This window comes from Lissotriton vulgaris, chromosome 3_1 (assembly GCF_964263255.1).
Source record: "Lissotriton vulgaris chromosome 3_1, aLisVul1.2, whole genome shotgun sequence".
Classification (NCBI taxonomy): domain Eukaryota; kingdom Metazoa; phylum Chordata; class Amphibia; order Caudata; family Salamandridae; genus Lissotriton; species Lissotriton vulgaris.
Genome location: NC_141689.1, coordinates 1,141,214,491 through 1,141,238,621, shown reverse-complemented (window position 1 = coordinate 1,141,238,621; position 24,131 = coordinate 1,141,214,491). Strand labels below are relative to the sequence as shown.

General features: G+C 47.8%; 1 protein-coding gene across 1 annotated transcript in view; it reads left to right on the top strand.

The window, feature by feature from the left end:
- Positions 1-24,131, top strand: part of LOC147727573 (ovochymase-2-like) — a 455,363-nt gene that overhangs the window by 207,293 nt on the left and 223,939 nt on the right. Inside the window, exon 14 of the mRNA XM_086961618.1 lies at positions 17,347-17,621. Coding sequence (XP_086817744.1) covers positions 17,347-17,621 — 275 coding nt within the window. The remainder of the gene's footprint in view (positions 1-17,346; positions 17,622-24,131) is intronic.

Genomic DNA, 24,131 nt, shown 5'->3' with positions numbered 1-24,131 from the left:
GTGGCCTCACTTATATTCAGGCATGGTTCACCATTACAAACTAATCCGTGCACAATGAGTCCTGGCAACATTTGCATTTTCTTTTTATCTCAGTGAAGATAAGAAAACATGACTCTTTTAGAGAAACCCCCCTCCTTCTTTTCAGAATACTTAAAACACAGAAGCATTTTTTTGCGAAAAGGCACAATCCGCAAATGTGGGCAACTTAACTTGATAATGTATCTGGACTCAAGCTGCCTTAAAGTACACTCACGGTTCGGTTGCCTCCTCTGTAATTGCTCTTAATAGGAGCAATATCAAAATGATACAAATATGTAACATTGCAGTTATGCTGTTCATAAAAGTGCCTGGCTAAGTATGCTCCTTATTTTTGATAGCTTTGATATGTTGTAAAAAAACGTTTGCACTAGCAGTGTTGAGCTGCCAACATATGTAAGATTAACAGGCAACTCAAGATGTAAACAGCAAAATCAGGAAAGGCGCCTACATTTTTTAAGGTTTCAAATTAAATGGAGTCATATATTCTGAGTTATCGACCCCAAATTTACAGGATTTACGCATGCTGCATTTTCTGAATCCTTTACTTTAATGAACTAAGTCTTCTGTATTATTAACTCAGGAATACTTTAACTAAAGCATCCCCAAGAGAGCGTGCTCGCCAAAATGTGATATATGCTTCCCTAGATATTCTAGACCATATGACAAGACCACCTTTAATAAGGTACCACTGCTTTCCAAAAACTTTCTCAACTGTTTGTTTTGATTACTGAATGTTGTGATCAATCTAATGGTATGAGTATCTTTTGTTGTTTTGTTCAATAATTTTTTGGTAAACAGAAGATATTCTCTATCTTTCCAATTCACCCTTTTTTTAATCTTCTCTAACAAATCACTGGGATAGCCTAGCTCTAGACATTTATTTACCATTTCTGATTGACATGCTTCCAAATCATCAGCTTAATTATAGTCCCTTTTTAATCTTAACATTTCTATATAAGGGCTACTAATTTTAATGTGTTTTAGATGAAAACTTGTTGCATGTAACATCATAAATCCAGCTGTTGTTTTTCAAAATAGTTTAGTGCAAATTTTATTATCTCTGATGTATACTGTTAAATCTAAAAAAGCAACATCAGTATTATTGATGGAGTTTATAAAATGTACGTTCAAACAGTTGACATTGATATCTCATTTAAAGGCATATGCAGTTTCTAATTAACCTTTTCAAAAAACAAAAAGGTTGTCTATATATCTAACCCATAGAATTACATATTCATTCAATGATGTTGCATGATCGCTCAAGAGCAGCTGTTACGCCCACCAGCTCATACGCTGGCAAGCATAGCTGGGGGCGAAGCAGGTGCTCATTGCTGTACCCCTCAATTGGTAAAACAACTCTTTGTTGAACAGAAAAAAATTACTTTCCAAATGCCATTTAATCATGGACAAAGTGTTTGAGTATATTTATACAATTGTCAGGGTCTTCCCCATAGGAAGTGTTCCACCATATGCAGATCATCACTGTGGCAAATGCTAGTGTACAAAGTAGCAAGGTCTAAAGTCATAAGTAAATAATCAATCCACTTTCCAGGAAATATCATAAATCATTTTAAGAAAATCCCCTGTATCTTTCATATATAATGGTAAATGTTGTACATATTCCTGTAGAAAATAATTAATGTACTTGAAAAAAAAATTTTAAATACTGTCTCTGCCTGATATTGTTGGTCCACCTGAGGGCTAAGGTGGATTCTTGTGCATGTTAGGTATCAAACAAAGAACTGGAATTTTGGGATTATTTCTTAACAACAAGTATTCCTCTTTACTCAACAGCCTAGCATCTATCCATTCTATTTACTCAGAATGATAACATGACTTTGCTTGGCTAACCGCTTCCCGATTGCTCCTGGTATAACAATCCGTATTGTCCAATTGTGTGTATGCTTCCTTTTTTGACATGTCTAGTGGACAAATTACAATACTACTACCTTTACCAGAGTTTCGGATAAAAGATCCTCTTAGTCTTTCAACTTAGCAATTAAATTAAATTAATTAAAAGTCTATTTTTCATTCAGGGGTTTAGGAATATAGCACGTTAAGTGACATGAGCAATTCTGCATAGGGCCACAGTGCTTGTCCACTCTATGTATCATCTGCAGTACTGGGTGCAGCTTCTGAGTAAGTTTGATTCTGACTTAGCTTTATGGCTCTGTGCTTTGATTGAATTTCTTCATCATTCGGCTACAGTTAGGTGACTCTTATCCTATACATCCTCTCATGTGCTGTGCTCCGGTCAAGGGCAGACAGGCTTTTTGTTCAACAGGGCATTTCCCCGCTTGCCTGGAGACCTTGTGTCGAGTCGTTGGACTTCAAGCACGACAGGAGTCATCAATTTGCATACGGTATCTTTATTCTTTTGTGGTACAGCATGTGGACCCACGTCCTGTCTCGTCCCCCAGTCCTGTCGGTCTGCCCCTTGTCCGTCCCCTGACCGGATCTGGTGTCCAGTTTCTTGCCTCTCCCACTGGTCATTGTCCAGGGTCCTAGTGCCCTGTGTCCAGGTCACGACATCTTGGAGGCCGGTTTTGAAAGCCCTGGGCCTCTCCTTTTGCCTCTGTCACTATCCATAGCTTCATGAGGTTAACTTCAGCATGCACAGAGCTTCAAGAGGCAGAGAAAGAGAGGGTTAAGGGGAGGGTAGAGAGAAAGCATTTAGAGAGGAAGAAGAGCCAGGGGAGAGAGGGATAGAGAGAAAATCGATGTATAGAAAGAGAGAGCTAGCACAAGGAGATGAAGGGACGGGACTGGTTTGACCATGTTTGCCAGTGCTGCTTTTGGCACCTCAGTCTGACCCTGCCTCTGATCATTCTGTGCAGCCTCTAAGCAACAGCCTTTCACCAAGGGGGACAATATCACATTAGGATGACTAATCATCTCAGTTTGTAGCAGCCAGTGGCGGCTGCTTGTATTGAAAGTGGGCAATCAATCAATCAATCAATCAGGGTTTATAAAGCCTGGCTACTCACCCTTGAGGGTCTCAAGGCACTGAGGGGACTGGTCTGCTGATCCGTCTGGATCTTCTGGGTGCTTGGGTTCAGTTGAAGAGCCAAGTTTTTAGATCATTCCTGAATTGGGTCAGCGATGTTGATTCCCTGAGGTTGAGAGGCAGGGTTTTCCAGGTCTTGGCAATGAGGTAGGAGAAGGATTTTCCTTCGGTTCAGGTCTTGTGGATCCATGGGATGGTGGCCAGGGCCAGATGGGCAGAGCGGAGTTGTCTGATGGGTACGTGGAATGAGAGGCGGTGGTTCAGATATGCTGGTGCTGCATCGTGTAGGGCTTTGTAGGTGTGTGTGAGGAGTTTGAAAGTTTATTCTTTTGTTGACTGGAAGCCAGAGGAGTTCTCAAACGTGTTCAGTGATGTGACTGTAGTGGTGGAGATTGAGGACCAGTCTGGCTGTGCCATTTTGAATGTTCTGTAGTTTTCTGAGGAGTTTCTGTGTGATGCCGGCATAGCGTGTGTTGCCGTAGTCAAGTCTGATGCTTATGAGAGTGTGGTGACAGTCTTTCTGGATTCGGTGGGGATCCATCTGAATGTCTGATGAAGTAGGCGAAGCATGTGGAAGGAAGATGAGGATACTGCGTTGATCTGGCGGTTCATTGTGAGCGAGGAGTCCAGTATGATGCTGAGGTTTCATGCATGGTACTTTGGGGTGAAGGTTCCCAGAGAAGTGGGATACCAGGAGTCATCGCCAAGCTGAGGGGGTGGGTCCCAGGAAAAGGAGTTTGAGCTTGTCTGAGTTGAGTTCGAGGCAACTGTCTTTCATCCAGGTGGCAACTGCCTTCATTCCGCTGTGGAAGTTGTTTCTGGTAGTTGAAGGTTCATTGGTGAGGGAGAGGAGCAGCTGAGTGTCGTCGGCATAGGAGACGAGGTTGAGTCTGTGGTTTCTGATGATGGGTGCGAGCTGAGCCATGTAGATGTTGAAGAGGGTGGGGCACGGGAAAGTGGTGGGGAGATCAGGCAAATATTTCAACCCACTTTCAGGCACTGTTAGAAATCAGGAATGTCCTTAGGCGCAGCCCTACAGCCCTCAATCATGGCCCGTTGTAAACAGTATTTATAATAGCCACGATTGAGAGCTCTGGAGTTGAGGCTCAAGGTAGTGTGAGTTTCTCAATGGGCAAAAAACACAATTTAAAATTTAAAAAAATAAAGTACTTACTCATCTCCGGTCACGCAGTCTGTAGCTCCAAGGCAGCGAGTGGTTTAAGAGTCAACTCTAGGGAGGAGCTTCGCGGGCAACCAAGATGGCCGCGTAAGCCCGGAGCTCCGTGGACCGTCCGACCCACCGCAAATATCCTGCCTGAAATCCTGATCCACGTTGGTGGAATTGTATTGCTGGTGGTCTGCTGAGGCGGGGACTGCACTCGGCTTCCAAATCGGTGGTTCCTGTGCAGAGTTGCGTCGAGCTGAACTCCGCTCCATGACGGTGCCATTGTCCCTCCGGACTTCGCCACTTCGCACGATTGGACTGCGTAGTGACCACCTGCTGCCCTCAGTGGCGGAGTGATTGTGTCCCGGCTTGTGCCTTCTACACCCTGGTTTTGTCTCCCCGGCCCTACCTGCCTTTCGGCTGTGGACCCGGACTTGTGGGCGCCTTGCCTTTGTTCTCTCGAACCCATCATGGCGGGCAGAGGCGACCCGGACAGGGCATCGAACAAAGGTGGCCGGGGCAAGTCGCAAACGCAGCAGAATCGCATCGAGCGCTATGTGAACCTCAAGTCACCGCCTACATCGGGGGCCGTGTCTAAAGGGCCCCCATTGACGAGCCCGCCGGATGGATCGGACCCTACCCTCGTTGACATCATGGGTGCCATCACGAGTCTCCGGGCCGACATGCAACAACAGCACAAAACCCTAAGCCACAAGGTAGACTCTATGGCCGTTGACATTACCCTTATAAGGGCCGACTTGGGCAAGACCAACGAGCGTGTGAAGGCACTTGATATCAAGACCTCCAGCCTGACCTCCGATGTTTCCGAGTTGCAGACTGAGGTCCGCAACCTGCGGATGACCACTGATCTATTCTCGAGGCGGCTGGAGGACTTTGAGGGGCGAGCCAGGCGGCAGAACGTCCGCATAGTTGGCGTACCGGAGGGATCCGAAAATGCTGCGACGGACCTGTTTGTGGAGGACTTGGTCAAAACCTATTTGGCACCCTCTGGACTGAGCAACTTTTTCTCGGTGAAACGTGCCCACCGGGTACCGGGTGGACCTCCGAAGACAGGGGCGGCGCCGCGGCCGATTGTGGCGCGCCTCCTCAACTTTAGGGATCGGGACGCGATCCTGCAAGCTTCTAGATCGCATGGGCCACTCCAATACCAGAATGCGGAGGTGCACTTCTATCCAGACTTCACCAGGTCGGTACAGCGCCAACGCCTGAGCTACGCGGGAGTGAAGAGGCGCCTCAGGGACTTGGCCTTCAAGTACTCAATGATGTTCCCCGCGAAACTCCGTGTTGAACATAAGGGACGTGCCCTTTTCTTTGACTTCCCTGAAAACGTCAGTGAATGGTTGGACACAGTCTCGCCACGTCGGGATGAACAGGAGGATGAAGTTGGGGGCGCCTCTGGCGGAGCGGAACAGTGAGACTGAGTAAGGGGCTGGTGCCACCCCTGCCTCGAATGACTGCCGGAGCTGGTACTCGTTACAGAACTGACTCTCCTTCGCTTACATGGTGGGTGGCGGGACGTATTCATGGAGATTCCCTACTCCTCTGGGTCTTTCGTAGATTAGTTAATGGGGCGACAGGCACACTGCTGGTTGGGGGGGCTTTTTAGTCTGATGCAGGGGTGCAGGGTGGGGGGTATGTTGGGAAGAGTTATCTTGTTTGCTGGTTTTTCCTTTCTTTTCTCTGTTTGGCAATGGGTCATTTATGCTCCTGAACTGTATTTGATACTGGTGTCTTGTGGGACTGGGTGGGGAGGGCTGCGGGGTGATGGGGGGTAGGAAGTTAAGAATTCTCAGTTGGAATGTTAACGGGTTGGGTGACCGAGTTAAAAGAGGGGTAGTGATACAACTGATCAAACGTCACATGCCTGATATTGTCCTCCTTCAAGAGATACACTTGGTGGGAAATACGTGTAAAGCTTTGAACCGCAAAGGCTACAAAATGGTGGCGCATTCGGGGTTCTCTTCCGGTTCCCGGGGGGCGGGTATCCTCATGCGCGCGTCCCTTCCCCTAGAGATAGATGTCACCATGATTGACGACAGGGGGCGTTACGCTGCCGTGGCGGGTAGATGGGAAGGGCGTTCCCTCACGTTGTTTTCTGTATACGTCCCCCCGGGGCTGCAATCCAGTACCTTTCAGGACCTTGGTGGTGCCATTTTGTCTATGCCGGCTGGCCTGTTAATAGTGGGGGGTGAATTTAACTCGGTTTGCTCTGGTCTGCTTGATCGCCAACCGCCCCGGGACCTACGTAACCCACAGATGTTGTTGCCCTCCTTTCTTGAGTCTATCGGCCTGGTGGATGGCTGGCGTCTTCTACATCCGACGTTCCGTCAATTTTCCTTTCTTTCGGGTGCACATGGGAGTCTTTCCCGCATCGATTATGTCCTCACACTGGCATCGCACGCATCGGCTGTTTCCGAAGCCCGCTTCTTAGCGCGGGGCATTTCTGATCACTCCCCGTTATGGGTCTCCTTTGACTTTGGTGTGGTCTTGTCGGAGCGACCGGCCACGATCAATCCGTGGTATTTCCGTAACATCAAGACCCGCTCCCTCCTGGCCAAAGCCATTGACCTTTATTTTGCTGAAAACGTGGGCTCGGTTGGGTCGGCCGTTACGTTGTGGGAGGCCTTTAAGACGGTGCTCCGGGGTGAGGCCCAGGCGCTCATAGCTGAGGCCCGCCGAACTAGGGATTCCGACTTGCTGAATGTTGAGCAAGAGGTCCTGAGTCTCGAGTCCCAGCTGGGGCCCGAGCCAGACCCCTCGATCTTGCAAACCCTCTCTTTGAAGCAAGCGGAGTACCACGATTTGGCCACGAATGCCGCACTCACTCTGGCTAGAGAACAGCAGGGCCGTGTTTATGATGTAGGCGACAAGGCTGGGAAGTTGCTGGCTTGGTTGGACAGGAGGGAGATGGCCAGCCGAGTGGTGCCTGAACTCTTGGGGGACGACGGAGTGGTCCTTACGGACCCGAGTGCCATTGTCGACTCCTTCGCTAGTTATTTTCGGGGGGTCTATGAATCTGCTTCGGATTTTTCTAAGGCGGACTCGTCGGCTTTCCTTTCGGGTGTTGAACTTCCCTGCCTTTCCGAGGACGAACGAGCGGACTTGGACAGGGAGATCACCGCTGACGAGATTGCTTTGGCGATCCATTCCTTACGGACCGGTAAGGCCTCTGGGCCTAACGGCATCCCGGTTGAACTATATAAAATCCGCCCGGACGCGGTGTCTCCGCACCTGCGGAAAATGTTCCTGGAATCCTTTGAGAGGGGCCGTCTCCCCCTGGATCAACGGTTGGCTATCATTGTGGTCATCCACAAGGAGGGTAAACCACGAGACGTCTGCCGATCGTACCGTCCTATCTCTCTCCTGAACGTGGAACCCAAGGTCCTCGCCAAGTTGCTCGCCAACCGGCTGATTGGTGTCAATTGCGACCTCGTGCACCCTGACCAGTCGGGATTCATCCCCCGCCGGAATACCGCCCTCAATCTGCGCCGCCTTCACGGTGTCATGGCTAGAGCCCACACCCTCGAAGAGCCAGCTGTCCTCGCGTCCCTTGACGCCACGATGGCTTTCGATTCTCTCGAGTGGCCATACCTCTGGGCAGTGCTGTCCAAACTCGGATTCGGGCCGATCTTTGTGAGCTGGGTGAAGCTACTGTACGCTAAGCATGGGCGAATTTTGCGAATCTCGCGTTCGCGAATTTTGCGGATTTGCGAACTCGCAATCCGCAAAATCTGCGAATTCTTGCGAATTTGCGGATTTTTTTTTTTTGTGTGTTTGCGCGGGTTTCTGCCAGTTCGCGAGGGTTTTGTACAATGTCGCAAATTGCGAACTTACCTGTCGGGTCGCAAGTTTCGCGAACTTGTTGTTTCTACGTGTCCAGCCTGTTTGGGACACTCTTCTTCATCACTGCCACTCTCTGTCACCACTGCCACTCTCTGACTACTCATGCCACCCTCTGGCCCACCCATGCCACCCTCTGTTTCATCACAGCACCCTCTGGTTGTCCAGTCAGTGTACATTATTGTGGCAACGCAAGCACACCTTCCCTGCCTCAAGTGACCTGAATTAATTTGGGGCTGATTAATGTGTCACAGAATATTTTTTTAGCTGGCACCTGCTTCCTTAGTGCTTCCTGATTAGTGAACTTTTGCACTTGCTAAGTGCTTTCATTGTTGCAAAATTAGTTACAACACCTGCCCTGCCCCAACTGACAATAATGAATTAGGGGCTGATTAATGGATTTGAACTGCCAGCCTGGCTCCTGCTTGTCTCCCTTAGCTGTAATTCAGGACCTTTGTGGCATATGTGTAACTATTCTGAGGTTCAGAGCAGGGTCACATAATAGTTGCAACTGGCAACTGAACTCTGGAGGGGCCCCTCAGCAAGCACTACAGGAAATGGCTACTAATGATGGGCCTGAACTTTTGAACCTGGTAAGTAGTTACTTTCAGTTTGCTAAAATCGTATTTCTGCAATTTTGCACTTATTCGCGGGGCGCGAACTCACGCGAACTCACGCGAACAGTGCGAGCAGTGCGAACAAAATCCGCTGCTCGCGGATTTGCGGATTTTGCGGGAGATTCGTGAATCTCGCGGATTGCGAATTTCCCGAAAATCCGCAAAATCCGCGAGCGAAACGGATTTTCCGCCCATGCTTACTGTACGCTGAACCTATGGCCAATGTCACGGTCAACGGCCGCCTGTCGACGCCATTCCCCTTACATCGGGGTACCAGACAGGGTTGTCCCCTGTCGCCCCTTCTGTTCACCTTGGCCCTCGAACCGCTCGCAGCCCTACTGCGTATTTGCACGGTATTACTTGGGCCCCTGGTTTTGAAGACAGGGTATCCTTGTATGCCGATGACATCTTGCTTTATTTGACTTCCCCCTGCAAGTCCCTCATCGTGGCCTGTGACGTACTCAGACTCTTCGGACGTTACTCTGGTCTGATTATAAACTGGGCCAAGTCGTTCCTGTATGTCCTTAAAGGAGATACTCCACGACTTCCCAGGGGCTGCAACATTCAGATTGCCGCACGTGGCTTCAAGTACTTGGGAATTTACATCTCCGGCAACCCCAAGTTGCGGTACGACCTCAACTTACTCCCTCCTCTCCAGCGTCTGCAACGCGATGTGGACAGCTGGCGTAAGCTCCCGCTCTCTCTCCTTGGCCGTGCCGCGCTGTTTAAGATGATGTCCCTGCCCAGGTTCTTGTACGCCCTGCAGAACGCCCAAGATCCGGTCCCGGCGCGCTACTTCCGAGACCTTGAAGGCCTCCTGCGGACCCTTCTCTGGGATGGTCGACCCCGTGTTGCCATCCATAAACTCACGCTTCCATGGTACGACGGCGGCATTGCCCTCCCGGACGTGCGCCGCTACTACTGGTCCTCTCAACTTGCTGCCCTCAACCACGGGTTCTATGGCCCTGTGGGTAGTCCCGGCTATGCCATGGATAGATGGCTGTTGGGCGACGGCAACTATTATCGGGCCCTATACTCGAAGTCCTTCGACCGACGGTTGACGGGCCCTACACGGACGGCGATTCACACTTGGCGAGCGGTCACTAAGGCGCAAGGTTGGCAAGGCAGACTCACTAGGTTCACTCCCCTCTTTGACTCGGACATCCTGGGTAGACTGTGGCACACCAAGGGGTTTGATAAATGGGACCTCATCGGAATCAGCAGAGTTGAGGACATGCTTTCCAAGGGCTCGATTAAGACCTTCCCCCAGCTGCAAACCGAATACCAACTGGGTGCGGCGGAGTTTTTCCGTTACGCCCAGCTGAGACACGCGCTGCTCTCGGCCTCGCCGCCGGACGGCGATATTCCTGAGAGCTCCCCTCTGGAGGACAGGATACTGGATGGGCACATGCCGGACAGCGCGATTTCCCTGTCATATAAGAAATTGATAAACGTGCGCACAGATCTCCTCCTTGGCTTGCGGGACCAGTGGGTGGCGGATGGTCTTGAACTTGATGATGAAGATTGGCAAAGCGCGATTTCCTCCCCTAAGGAGGTTGCAATTTCCTCCCGTCTTCGCCTTGTGCAATTCAAGATCTTGCACCGGGTGTATATGACGGGGCCCCGATTGATGCGCATGGGATTTTCGCCTGACTGACTCTGCCGCAGAGGCTGCGGAGCCCTCGCTACTTTCTTGCACATCCTTTGGGAATGCCCCGTAATAGCCTCCTACTGGAGGAGGGTGCACCGAATCATGGAGGAAGTTACCGGCGTGGTCGCCCACGCGGAAGCCTGAGATGCCTTCTGAACGTATGGGAGCCTTCTGACCACAGCGCTGCGCAGACTAGGTGGGTGACCCTTGGGAACATGGTGGCCAAAAGGGACATTGCTCAGAAGTGGGGTGCGTCCACGGCCCCCCCTGGTGGTACAGTGGAAAGCCAATATGGACTGGTGCATGTTCCGGGAGAAGACAGTCTATGTGGCAAGAGGGAGGCCTCAAACTTGGAATAAAATATGGGGGGCTTGGAATGAATACAGGGGAGACGTGTGCTTGCCACCTGAACCAGTCAACCTGCACGATCATGTGTCACCCTGACCTGTAACGCCAACTGAGCTTTGATGTACTGCATTCTCCTGGTTCTCCCCCCCCCCATCTTCCCATTCTGACATCCTCTCCTTGATGATCACTTCCCTGCCTTTCCTCCCCTACCCGTCCCTGACGCCCTGCTTCACATTGACTCTATTGCCATTTTTCGCGCCCTCGGGCGCCCTTTTGTTGAGTTCTTCATCTTAATATAAAAATAACCTTCGATGATTATGTCTAGATCTTTTTGCACTATTTCTCTCCTATTACCCATGCTGCCTTGCCTCCGGGATGTCAGGCTGAATAGCTGTGTGCTCTGTTCTGAATAAAGGTTTTCAAAAATTTTAAAAAAAAAGAGTCAACTCTAAGCATGGGCGCAAAATCCGTTCCGCTCGCGGATTTTGCTGATTTTCGGCAAATTCGCGATCCCCGAATTCCCTCGAATTTTCCAAAAATCCGCGAGTGAAACGGATCCGGGGGGCAAAAGTTCAAGCTTCAAGCTTGTAACTATTTTAGAACGGCACCGGCAAGCTGCCAGCACCATTCTAAAATAGTTACTAAGTTAGCTGCAACAGGAAGCACTAATAGAAAAAATGCAGGTGCTCGAGCACCTGCTTTATTTTATCTATTAGTGCTTCCTGATGAAGCTAACTTAGTAACTATTTTAAAATGGTGCTGGCAGCTTGCTGGTGCCATTCTAAAATAAAACAGGAGTGGGGCAGAGGGCAGAAGGTCACATAGTGGGGCAGAGGGCAGAAGGGCACAGCAACAAGTGGGGCAGAGGGCAGAAGGACACAACAACGAGTGGGGCAGAGGGCAGAAGGGCACAACAACGAGTGGGGCAGGGGGCAGAATGGCACAAAAACGAGAGGGGCAGAGGGCAGAAGGGCACAAAAAATGAGAGGGTGGCAGTGATGAACCAGAGGGCGCATCGCGGTCTCGCACAAAAAAACCCTTGCGAACACGCAGAGCGCCCCGTGAACACGCAAAAATAAAAAAATCTGCACATTCGCACAAATTCGTGAATTTTGCGGATCGCAAATTCGCAAATCCGCAAATTCACGGATCGCGAATTCGCAAAATTCGCCCATGCTTAGTCAACTCCCTTGACAATCAAGACGCTGCTCTCATGCTGTTAACCGGCATGAGAGAAGCACCAGGATTGTTTGGAGAGGGGTGGCTCAGCGCTCCTAATCGGCACTGGAGGCCTGTTCCTGCTCTACACCCAGCTGGCTGAGACAACTTGGGTAGAAGAGGTTTAAAGTGTGCATGTCGGCTGGCCATCGCAAGATCACCAACCAAAGTGACATGTGCACTTTAAACTGGAGTGTATGCCACTCCTCCTCCCCTGCCGCCATTTAGGCTCTGGCTAGCCACACTGAAAAATAAAGTGGTAATAAAATAATTGTATTACTATTTTATTTTTCATGTTTGGTGCACTGACAGCAGGGTGGGTGATGCACCTTCGCCCTAATGAAGGAACCGCCACTGGTAGCAGATATGCCTTCATCGTTCCACCTGGAGCAGAACTCGGCCATGTTATCAAAAAATATCTGTTCTCAGTGCATGTGCAAACTGGCAGCTGCACTGGGGACAGCAAAGCACTGAAAGGTTGGCATTTACAATCACATTCACAGCTGTGCCTTACCCTGCAAGATGGACGCTCAAAAGATGGATGCAGTGTCTAACTGCATCCGTCTACAGGGGTGTGTCTGGGCTGTCCTTTAAATACATGTAATCTCTAAAGGGGTGCCCTGGGGTCGTGTTCATTGTGCACAGTGGTGTAACATTAGCCCCCGTGGTGCGGTGGTCAAAAGCTTCAGGAGGTCCCCTCATCACAGTAGGCTGGCACAGTAGACGGGCCGGGGAGGGCTCCATGTACTTTGCAGGGGCCCCCCTCAAGTTTCGTTATGCCACTGATTGTGCAGCTGGTATTAAGTGCACTTAACTAGAACTTACTTCCCCCTTATCGTGTACACTTCGGAGATGCCTATAAGGGCTCGCATGCAAAAGTATTCCCTGATTTGCATTGAGCAGCACAACCAATCAAATGAGGGAACTCGCCCTCCAGATTATGCCGGCACAAGATGTCTGCACAGGCAGTCCTTATCACAGAAGATGCCTCTGCCACTTCTTTTGTAATGCCTAAGTGCTCCTACAGGCACTGGGGACTTGTGCCTGCTCTCCACCTGGGTGCAGATACCCTTTGTACTCCCATGGCAGCCACATGATATTGTCCCTTGAAGAGTGCTGTAATTTCTGATGCATTGTGGGCCATTTTATATGGTTTGCAATTTTTATGTACTCGAGTGGGCCGTGTGCAAAAATTACTCCGTATTCTTTGCTTTTTGCACTTTTCACAGCCTTTACATTTTTGGTGAATCCAAATAAAGGTTCGCAACGTGGTTTAGTGGTAGCTATAGACTTTGTATTCCAGCAAACGGACTGGCTATGGAACTGGGACGGACGTTGAGGATGCAAAGTCTTTTGCACCTTGGACCCCTCCTGTCAGGGCCGGCGCTAGGCATGGGCAGAGTGGGCAGCCGCCCAGGGCCTCGCGGCTGTGTTACTGTGAGGGGGGCCCCCCACGGGCCCATCAACCTTTGAAATGGTGCCATTGTAAGAGTAACAGGTGGGGAGCCCCCTCCCTTGGGGTTTGCAGCCGTGGTGCAATGAGCGAGGCCCACGGCGGGGGCCCCTTTACTCCCCGGCTGCCATGGACTGAAAGTGCAATATGACACCCCATCCCTTTCAGATGCTGCAGTGCAGATTGGGCCCTGATCAGCCTAATCGCTGCATCTGCATAAAAGCAGTTAGGGAGATGCTTGAATTGGCGTGAGATGTGAAGTGAGCCCTGCCCCTGCATGAAAGAAACGCAGAGCAACTTGCAGGGCTCACAACACAAAACCATAGAGTGATCTCACATTACAAAAGGCGCTGCTTCTTCTATGGAAGAAATGGATAAAGCGCTTATTATTCTTTTTTTTTTTTGCAACTCTGTTTTTTTTTCTCAAACAAGCATGTTCATCCAAAACAAACATAAAAGGAGTTTAACATAAATAATAACTACAGTTTTAAGCGCTTGGTGTTTTTTATTTTCATGTAATTTACATGAACCGAAGGAAGAATGAGCAATTCGCTCTTTAAAAGTTAAGTTGAGATGCTAACATTCAGTTAGGGGAAGCGATGGGGGGGTGATCCCACATCCATCCTTATCACCCCAAGGGGAGTGCAATGAACCCTCCAAGATACACCCAAGTCATATAACCCCTCAGGCCACTCACCATTCATTGCTTTACGCATCTGAAAAGTAATATGAGAGCAGTTGTGTAACACAAAATGATGGGGTCCCTCACTGCAGAATGTGATAATGGGCCCCAGTCTCCCACATCTCACAGATATTCATTGGCCCTAGGCTGAATGGGAGGCCCCTGGCGGGATGGGGCCCTCAAAAGTGTTGTGGGCACATCTGTGATGCAGGGGACTGTATTGCGCCCAGGCACAAGACGTGAAGCAAGGTAAGAGGCCGGAGAGAAGAGTGGTGAATAGCAGGGTATGTAGGGGAGAGGTGGAAGCTTGAGAGGCAGAAACAGTGAATGGAGAGTAGAGGTGATAGAGATAAAACATGAAGGGGAGATTTTCAAACCTTTTGTGCAGGTTTTGCGTCATAAAAGTGACGTTAACCAGCGCACATTTTTTTTGCTGCTATTTTCTTTCCAGCGAAAACTTGTTTTGTGCTGGAAAGCACCCTCTAAGTAATGCAAAGAAGCGCAAAGCACTGCTTTGCGTTACTTTGCGCCGAGGGGGTGGTACATGGGCGTGCCCATGTAACCACCCATGCCCTTTGATGCAAAACCATATTTACAAAAATGTGTGAACATGGTTTTGCGACAAAAGTTAACGCCCCTTCAAAGGAGGCGCTAACAAGAGAAATGCTTTCATTTCTCCATGCTTTTACGACTTTGCATGCGCACTACACTGCGCAGCACGTATGCAAAGTGGGAAAAGCGTAGTATCGTACCCAGCATAGTTATTTTGCACAAGAAGGGTACCCTTCTGTACAAAACCTATGCAACACTCATGCACACACCCTAGCGCTTCAGCGCTAAGGTGTGTGCATGGTGCACAGAGCTGAAACGAGTGACGGTGCAAGGGAAAGGGGAGGAGAGAGCCAAGTGTTTGAAGATATAGTGCTCTCCTGCTCCCTGGCTGTCGCGCAGGGCAGCGCAGCCGCCCAAGGGGGGGGGGGGGGGGGGGGGCGGCTGCGATGCGTCACATGACTTTTTTCGGAATATCCCCAAAAGAGTTGAGAATGGAGGGGCGAGGTGGACATGAGGGACGCAGAACCCGTGAACAAAGTAGAAGAGAAAGATGAAAGGCAGTGCTTGGATAGGCGAGGTAGATATAAGAGAAGCAGAACCCTCAGGAAAACTTAAGTGCCATAGAGAGGGAATGGTGAGTGTTGGATATAAGAGGGCAAGACAACCAAGAGCAGGTAAGAGGCTAGGGTAGAGAGGCAGGGGAGAGGTAGAACCAGTGAGAGAAGGCTAGAGACTGCAGAGAGATGAAAGGAAGAGCTCAGCAGGTAGGTAGGAGGTGGGTGTAATATAGGCAGGATTTGTGAGAAAGGTAAGAGACAGTAGTTAAGATAAAGTGAAGTGTAGAGCATGGAAGGGAGACATGGATTTATGAGACAAACAGTGAGGAAAGGTAAGAGGTAAGGGGATCAAAGAGGAGAGGTGAATGCAAAGGGGACAGACCAGCAAAGAAATCTTAGGAGTCTGAAGGAAGAAATGAGAGAAGAATGGCAGTACATGGATGCGGTATGTAGATGTAAGAGAGGCAGAACAATCAAGAAAGCTTATACAGAGAAGAGAGAGGGAATGATGAGATGTGGATGTAGAAGGCCAGAATCGGTGAAAAAGGTAAGAGGTGGGGGGGGGAGATGAGGCATACAGCATGGAGGAGAAAAATGGATTTAAGGACATAACGAGAAAGAGAAGCAACAAAGCTGGGGATAGCAGAGAGATTGATGTAAAAGGGGCAGAATCCATGAAATAAAGTTTGAGGAAGAGATGATAATATGAATGAATAATGAATGGAAATAGGTGGTGTAAGAGGCAAAATCTGTGAGAAAAGATTAGAGTGTTTAAGAGGATGAAAATCGAGAGAAGATGGAAATGGGGCAGAACCAGTGACAAAAGTTATAAGGCAGGGGGAGAGATGAGCAGTGAAGATAGCGTAGTAGAGTTTGATGGAAGAGTGGCAGAATCAGCAAGAGGAGAGAGGAAGGAAGTAAGGGGAGAGTTGCATGTAATGAAGTAGGAGCAGAAAGAAAAGATAAAAGGAAAGAGGAGAAGAAGTTAAAGGCATGGCTGGATTTAGGATGGCATAACCAGCAAAGAAGATAAAGACTGGGTAGAGAGTTGGGATGTGAAGAGTAGGACAGAGAAGAGAGATGTGGATTTAAGAGGGGAGGAATCAGCAAGTGAATATCAGAGGCAAGGTGGAAAGATGAGAGGTAAAGAGTAGAGCATGGAGGTGTGAGGGTCAAGATGGATGTAAGAGTGGCAGAACCAAAGAGTAAAGGTAAAAGGCTTGGGCATTGGGGAAAGATAATACGTTAAAAGGAGAGCATGCAGAATGAATGAGGTGGATGTAAGAGGGGCTGAACCAGCAAGAGAAGAAAGTAGGCTGAGCAAAAGGTGAGGTAAAAAGTAAAGCACAGAGGAGAGAGGTGAATGTAAGTGGGCAGAACCAGCAAAAAAAATAGGAGGCTGGAGGAGAGGTAAAATTGTCTTTGAACTAGCATGTGCTGCTAAGTACATTGAGCCTTCTGCCAAAGTTTTCAATTACCTGCCTCTTTATTTTCCAAGTGCCCTCTCATCCTCTTATATGTGCTTTCTGTTTACTGGAGCATTTTCAGGTCGCTCACCTGAACCATCATGGATCCCTTTATGTTGATGTCCATGCCTGCTAAAACCAAATGCCTTAACCTTGAACTTCATTGGTGCAACTGGAGTATCAGGGAGCCACCTGAAGATCCACTGTACAGCTATGGGACAGTCTGTCTTAGAATTTTATTCATGCACTAATCTGGAAACATTGGTTTTGGCGAGATAGAGGCATAGCTTTTAAACCCCGTTTGACGTGTTGCATTTCCACATAATACAGCTTTAAAATATTTGCACTTATTTTATTAGGGCTATTTTTTGTATTTGTAGCCATCTCAGTGGTGTACACATTAGAGAGGTAGCTTCTTGCAAAGCTACTTCAACAGTGCCAAAAAATGATTAGTCAGTGGACACTTCTGTGATACTACATTTTATGCAAATTAGAGGGGCCTCACATGTTCCTATCCTGCCCGGGGCCCCACGAATCCTAGGACCGGCCCTGCCTCCTGTCATCAAAAAGCAAGAACATTAGTGGGGGAAAGACCATGATCCAAATATAAAATCCACTCCTTGTTGACAATGTTAATATTCACATCATTTAGTGATTTCTACGAAAGAGAAAACAGATAAATAATGAAAATGTTTAATTGGTGCAATGTTTGCCCTGATTTCCTTCTCAGTTACGCTGATGAGTTGCATCGCTGGCAGATGTGCCTGGGAAAGCACAACCTCACGTTCCAGGAACCCACCCAGCAGTGCTTTAAGGTCAAGGGCATTTACCGACACGAGAAGTTTGCGTACCCGGAGATACCCACCGTCGAGTATGACATTGCCCTGGTCAGACTGGATGGAGAAGTGACAAGAAATGACTACATCGACTTTGCGTGCCTGCCACCTAGTGGCGAGATCTTGCATAACACCAGTTGCTATGCCACAGGATGGGGAGATGAAACAGGTATGCATATACACTGCACCACATGGCATCTTTACCATGAGTTCTGAAAAATGATCCAGTTAGGCTTTATACCGATGCTTTGATATTCCCATCGACTTTTCCAATGTAAATAATTCACATGGCAATACAATTAATTCACTTGATGATGCAGAATAATTCAGTTATTCGCGTACAAAGGACTTTTGGGCAATGATTTATGAAATCTAGTATGCATAGCATAAGATAGCTTTTATGATGAAATGTGGATGGTGCGAGGGATATCCTCCTGTTGTGAACTGAAATTGCAAGCGCAGTCCTGAGCTTTTTGTCTGCACAAAGGACTAGATGTACTTAGAATAGTAACAGCGATTAACAAATAGCAATTTTTGCAAATAGCTATTTGATAATCGCTAATACCAATGTACAAAAGTAATATTTGGCCCATTAGCGAGTTGTAGTGTGCCACAAATAGACAAACCTCATGAATATTATTGCAATTTGTGACCCACTGGGATTCAGTGCCATTACAGTGATGATCGCCTGCTGGGGTCAGCAGACCACCATGTTTGTAGCTTTTAAATAAATAAATATATATATTTTTAAAATACAGCCCATTTTCCTTACAGGAAAGGGGATGCGTTTAAAAAAAATAAAAAAATGTTTCATTTAAATTTTTTAAGAGATGACGCAGTGGTCCATGGGACCACCACAGTCTACTTTAAAAAAAATGTTTTAAACATTCTCAAAGGCAAAGGGGTGCCAAGGAAACCCCTTCCCATTTGTAAATTGGTTACCACCAAATTTGAGTTGGTAGTAAAGTGTGAATGCTTTGCAACGGCATTTTGGTCACAAAACATTCATACACCCCATTCTGAGTCGGTATTTGGAAATGATGCCCTAAACACACCCCATCGAAATACAGAATTGGTATGTAACATGTTACTGAATCGCAATTTGGGGTTAATACATATTAAAATGCATTTTTGCTGACAGAAACAGTCCGATTCTGTGAAAAATGCTTCATACATTTTGCTCCAAATTCTAATTTGATTAGCTAATGTAGTTCATTTTGCACTCTTTACAACTCTTTGTGATTTTATTTAACCTCCAAAAAAAGCAGGTTCTCACTATCCCTTCTGTTGAACACATGGCATGAGTCATCTGCCCCTTGGCAATGGCTGAACTTAAGTGTGTTGGTGCGCATATGCAAGCACTCTGTCTCCATCTCGAAATGTCATGCAGCTTGACCACAACTGTAAACAAGGAAACCACTGCTTAACTTCTTAAAAAATAAGTGCCAGGGCCCAAGAAAATTCTCAAGAGTCCACCCCAGCTTGCACCACACACTGTTCTTGCCAGCTCTCCCAAATGCCAGTAGCAGCGCTATATATGCTACCCATCACACTCCTGCGAACGGGAAAGTTTGGATTATTCCAGGTTATCACTGCTGTAAGAAGCGCAGAGAGGCACTGATTATATGCTTTTAATGTGTGTTAAATTGTTAAAGACTTGGCTGATTGATCTGCTTGGGAATAAGCAGATAGCCCACCATGTGACAGGTATATAATTGTGCCCGTATGAAGAAATAGGTATTGTTGCAGAGCCCCACAAACACCGGCACAAATTAAGCATTGCCTTTCATTACATGATACAGCGCACTCACTTTCATTCCGCTAAGGTACTGACAACTATAACATTTATTGAAATGTTCAAGGGACCACATTTCTCACTCTGAGCTACAGATATCACAGCCTGATACAAAGATAAGCAAACTCTGCTCACATTTTCATGTGCTGTCGGTAGTTCATGCAGTAATTCAGAATATTTCTATGGTATACATATGCTGTTTTAACCCTTATCTATGTGCTGAGCATGAGCACCCATCCTTAAGCCTTTATTACAACTTTGAATCTTTGTGCTCTGATACCAACGAAAGGTACACAGTTCCCCTGGAAGAAGAAAATAAAATGACAGTTGAAAGTGCTCGTGCATGAAGACACACAGGAGGGGGATCCTCCTATTAGGAATTTAGAGGCCTCACACACCCAGCAAGCTAGGTGTCATGCTTCATCATATGGCCTTGCCCCTCGTCGGGTCGGCGGTGTAATACCCGACCGGCACCCATAAAGGGGCTCTTTGACGGGGATCTTTTATTTCAGCCGTATGGTGCCATGGGGGTGAGGGCCCTAAAGGGAGAGGTGAGAGGTGTAGATGTGTGTAAGTGGTTAAAAAAGGTTGGGTAGTCCACAAGGTACTTTTAATAGCGTGGTAACCCACCCTATTAAAAACAAGCAGAGTGGTTACTTCGCAGGCTAAAGAGTCCGTGGAAGCAGCAACCTACTCTATGTGGTGACGGTCGACATGTTTCATGCTAATGCCTGTAATGAATCACTAAGCATTTCATCAGGACCAGAGTGAACTATCTACACTAGCGGGGATTCTTTCCTATTAGCTAAAGATGTTGTGTGCCGGGTATCATCTTGTAGAGACCTGCAGTGGATGACAAAGAGACAAGGAGGAAAAGTCATCCAAAGACCGGTCACTCAATGTGTATCAACTATCCAAGAGGAGAGGCTCTGGGACGCCAACTCCACAGTTTGTAGCAGTGGTGTAAAGTACCATTTAAAAACAATTAAATACAAAGGTTAAAAACAAATGACTGGTAGCGATTTCTAGGATGGAAAGTCACACAGACTTAATGTATTCAGGCCTAGTCGGAAGATTGCGGCTCACCCGTAATGGTAGATGTGGCTGCTTCAACAGATCCACATATGGCGATTAGGCACCTCAAAGTAAATGCCCTAGAAGGGGAAAGATAGTGGACAGATATGTCCCCTTACAGTCGAGTGTTATGATGTTAGTTATATGCCAAAGTAAATACCTGCAATCAGTGTGGTAGTCGAGGTAGGCATCACTAGGAATACCAGAATACCAAAGAGATGTTGCGCTCAAGCGGTAAATATACATGTCATTGCACATATAGAAAAACATGAGGATGGATAAGTGGACAAACGCTGCCTGGTATAGTCCAGGGGCAGGGGACGCCGCAAAGCCCATATAGCCACTTATAGTCGCGTGTCCCAGCTGGGTAACGGGTGCATGGCTGGTATTTAGCCGATGCCTCCTGAAAAATCAGCATAAGGTAGGCGCTAATACATATAGACACAAAGGCCGGCCAGCGCTCCTACCCTAAGGACAACAAAACACACGTAAGCATCCATACCAACAGTCAACCCCTCGGAGGCATCATACTCCGGCGCATAGCGGTTTCGAAGAGTTGCTCAAACCGGGGCACCATGGATGCAGTGCCTCGCCACATATAGCCCCAATGCTTAACTGCCCACAATGGGGACTACGCCGCCTACCTAGACCCCGCTGCCAAAGGAGATCCGGTATCGAGCCTCCGAATGCCAAGACTCCGCTATATCCTGAGTAGATTGCGGCCATGGAGGAGCGGCGCTGAGTCATCACGGTGACTATATGTATTAGCGCCTACCTTATGCTGGTTTTTCAGGAGGCGTCGGCTAAATACCGGCCATGCACCCGTTACCCAGCTGGGACACGGGACTATAAGTGGCTATATGGGCTTTGCGGCGTCCCCTGCCCCTGGACTATACCAGGCAGTGTTTGTCCACTTATCCATCCTCATGTTTTTATATATGTGCAATGACATGTATATTTACAGCTTGAGCGCAACATCTCCTTGGTATTCTGGTATTCCTATTGATGCCTACCTCGACTACCACACTGATTGCAGGTATTTACTTTGGCATATAACTAACAACAGAACACTCGACTGTATGGGGACATATCTGTCCACTCTCTTTCCCCTTCTAGGGCATTTACTTTGAGGTGCCTAATCGCCATAGGTGGATCTGTTGAAGCACCCATATCTACCTTTACGAGTGAGTCGCAATCTTCCGACTAGGCCTGAATACATTAAGTCTTTGTGACTTTCCATCCTAGAAATCGCTACCAGTCATTTGTTTTTAACCTTTGTATTTAATTGTTTTTAATTGGTACTTTACACCACTGCTACAAACTGTGGAGTTGGCGTCCCAGAGCCTCTCCTCTTGGATAGTTGATACACATTGAGTGACCGGTCTTTGGATGACTTTTCCTCCTTGTCTCTTTGTCATCCACTGCAGGTCTCTACAAGAGGATACCCGGCACACAACATTTTTAGCTAATAGGGAAGAATCCCCGCTAGTGTAGATAGTTCACTCTGGTCCTGATGAAATGCTTAGTGATTCATTACACGCATTAACATGAAACATGTCGACTATCACCACATAGAGTAGGTTGCTGCTTCCACGGACTCTTTAGCCTGCGAAGTAACCACTCTGCTTGTTTTTAATAAGGTGGGTTACCACGCTATTAAAAGTACCTTGTGGACTACCCAACCTTTCTTAACCACTTACACACATCTACACCTCTCACCTCTCCCTTTAGGGCCCTCACCCCCACGGCACCATACTGCTGGAATAAAAGATCCCCGTCAAAGAGACCCTTTATGGGTGCCCGTCGGGTGTTGCACCGTTGACCCGACGAGGGGCAAGGCCATATGATGAAGCATGACACCTAGCTTGATGGGTGTGTGAGGCCTCTAAATTCCTAATAGGAGGATCCCCCTCCTGTGTGTCTTCATGCACGTGCACTTTCAACTGTCATTTTATTTTCTTCTTCCAGGGGAACTGTGTACCTTTCGTTGGTATCAGGTTGTAAGGGCGCGTACACTGGACCCCATTTAAATAAGCCCTCTCTTTTCCCTCCTCTTGTTTTGAAATCTTTGTGCTCTGCAATGTTTAAGATTCCCTCTGCTTGTAAACTACCATAGAGGCCTAAGGATATAGCAGTCAGACATGCGCTTCATTTACCTTTTATTCCCACTTTGGAGACAATGCCAGAAACAATAAGCGCGTCTCCATCAGTCCCTTGTCCTAGCAAGATTCCCCAGTGTTGATGGGGAGTCAGGGACTAACTGGGTAGCCAAAAGGAGTCCTTTCAAAAACATTTAAGCCTGTCCCACTCCCTTCATCTCCTCATGCAATCTCTCTTTTTCCAACCACCCATTCTGTCTCTCTCCTCTCTTTCTCTTCTTCCTCTTTGATTGCCTTCTCTTTACCTTCCCCCCTCCCTCTCGTTCTCTCTCGCTCTTGACGCCTCACTATGCATGCTGCAATTAACCTTGGGAGCTGGGGAAAGTGAAGCACCAGCAGTGGCACTGGGCTTCCAAAAGCAGCCCACCGGTGAAATGCCCGGTGGAGTAAAAGGCCTGTCTGGCCCTGCAGGGGGCTTTTTGGAGAAATGTCAGTGACAGTGATGCACAGACAGCTTGCTGAAAACTGCAGAAAAAAATTAATAGGGATGTCACAGAGGTTCTTACCCTCCTCTTACAGAGTACTTAGGTGTAGCTCATGTGACCCTTCCCCCCGACCCTCTAGTAAGAGCTTACACAAGAGCAAGAGAGATGCCACATGGGTGCTTACTATTAAAGTGACGAACATGGGCATGCCATGATTCCTAATCTAGAGGGTAATCTGTGTGATTCCTAAACTGGTGGTTGGTGCTTCAGTCTGAAAGTGAAGAATGTACCATGCTTTTGTAAGCGGTGGATATGTGTAAAGAAGGTCCTCTTATGAGAAAGTTGTATAGATCTACAGCCAAAGAGCCCTACTCTCAGTAGGAGAGACACCCTAGTCACAGCTACAAATGGCATCTTCCTGCACCTCTCACTGCCCAATCACCTGCTCTGGAAGGCTGTAGTTTATGGGGCTGTAGGCAAATCTAACCCCCTGCATGGGAGTGAGGCCACAGTGGAGAGAAACAAGGGCTTGCTTGTACCCAATTCTGAAGGCCTGCTCCCAGTTTCACATTCAGGAAGTGATGAAGGAGAAACCAGAGGTTCATATGCAGCTGAAATATACCTCACTCTGCTCCCTGCTGCTTTGAGTTATGGATATCCATCAACTGGGCAGCTCCCTCTCTGTTGCCCATCAGCGCAGGCCATGGCCCTCCCACCTCCTTGGTTCAGGGGTGTAAAAGACCATGCCAACAGCAGTGACATGGGTTCCATTGCTCTCTGTCGTGGCCAAGAAGCAATGCCTCCAAGCCCTCTTCCTTTCCATGCAGAAGAAGGATGACCTGTTGAGAGAAATTGTGTTGTTGGTTGAGTGGGATGAAACCCTACTCAAGCAACAGCCACAATTCTTGTAAGAGTGGACCATAAGAAGGCACTAAATTAACCTGTGCTTAACCCCCTGGTAGCTTGGCACAAAAACATTCAGGGTTTACTTAGAGGAAATGTTTACATTATTTATGCAGCACTCAAACAGTAATAAAGTGAAAACACAACACAAGAAAAATCCCACACAATTTAGAAACAGCATAAACCACAAAAATGTCATCAGCAGAACAGGAGTTAAGGGTCAATACAGATTATAAAATTTTTGCCAAAATTATAGCTCTTAGATTAGATCCTCTATTACCAGAACTTATCGGTCCGGAACAATCTGGATTCGTTAAAGGTCG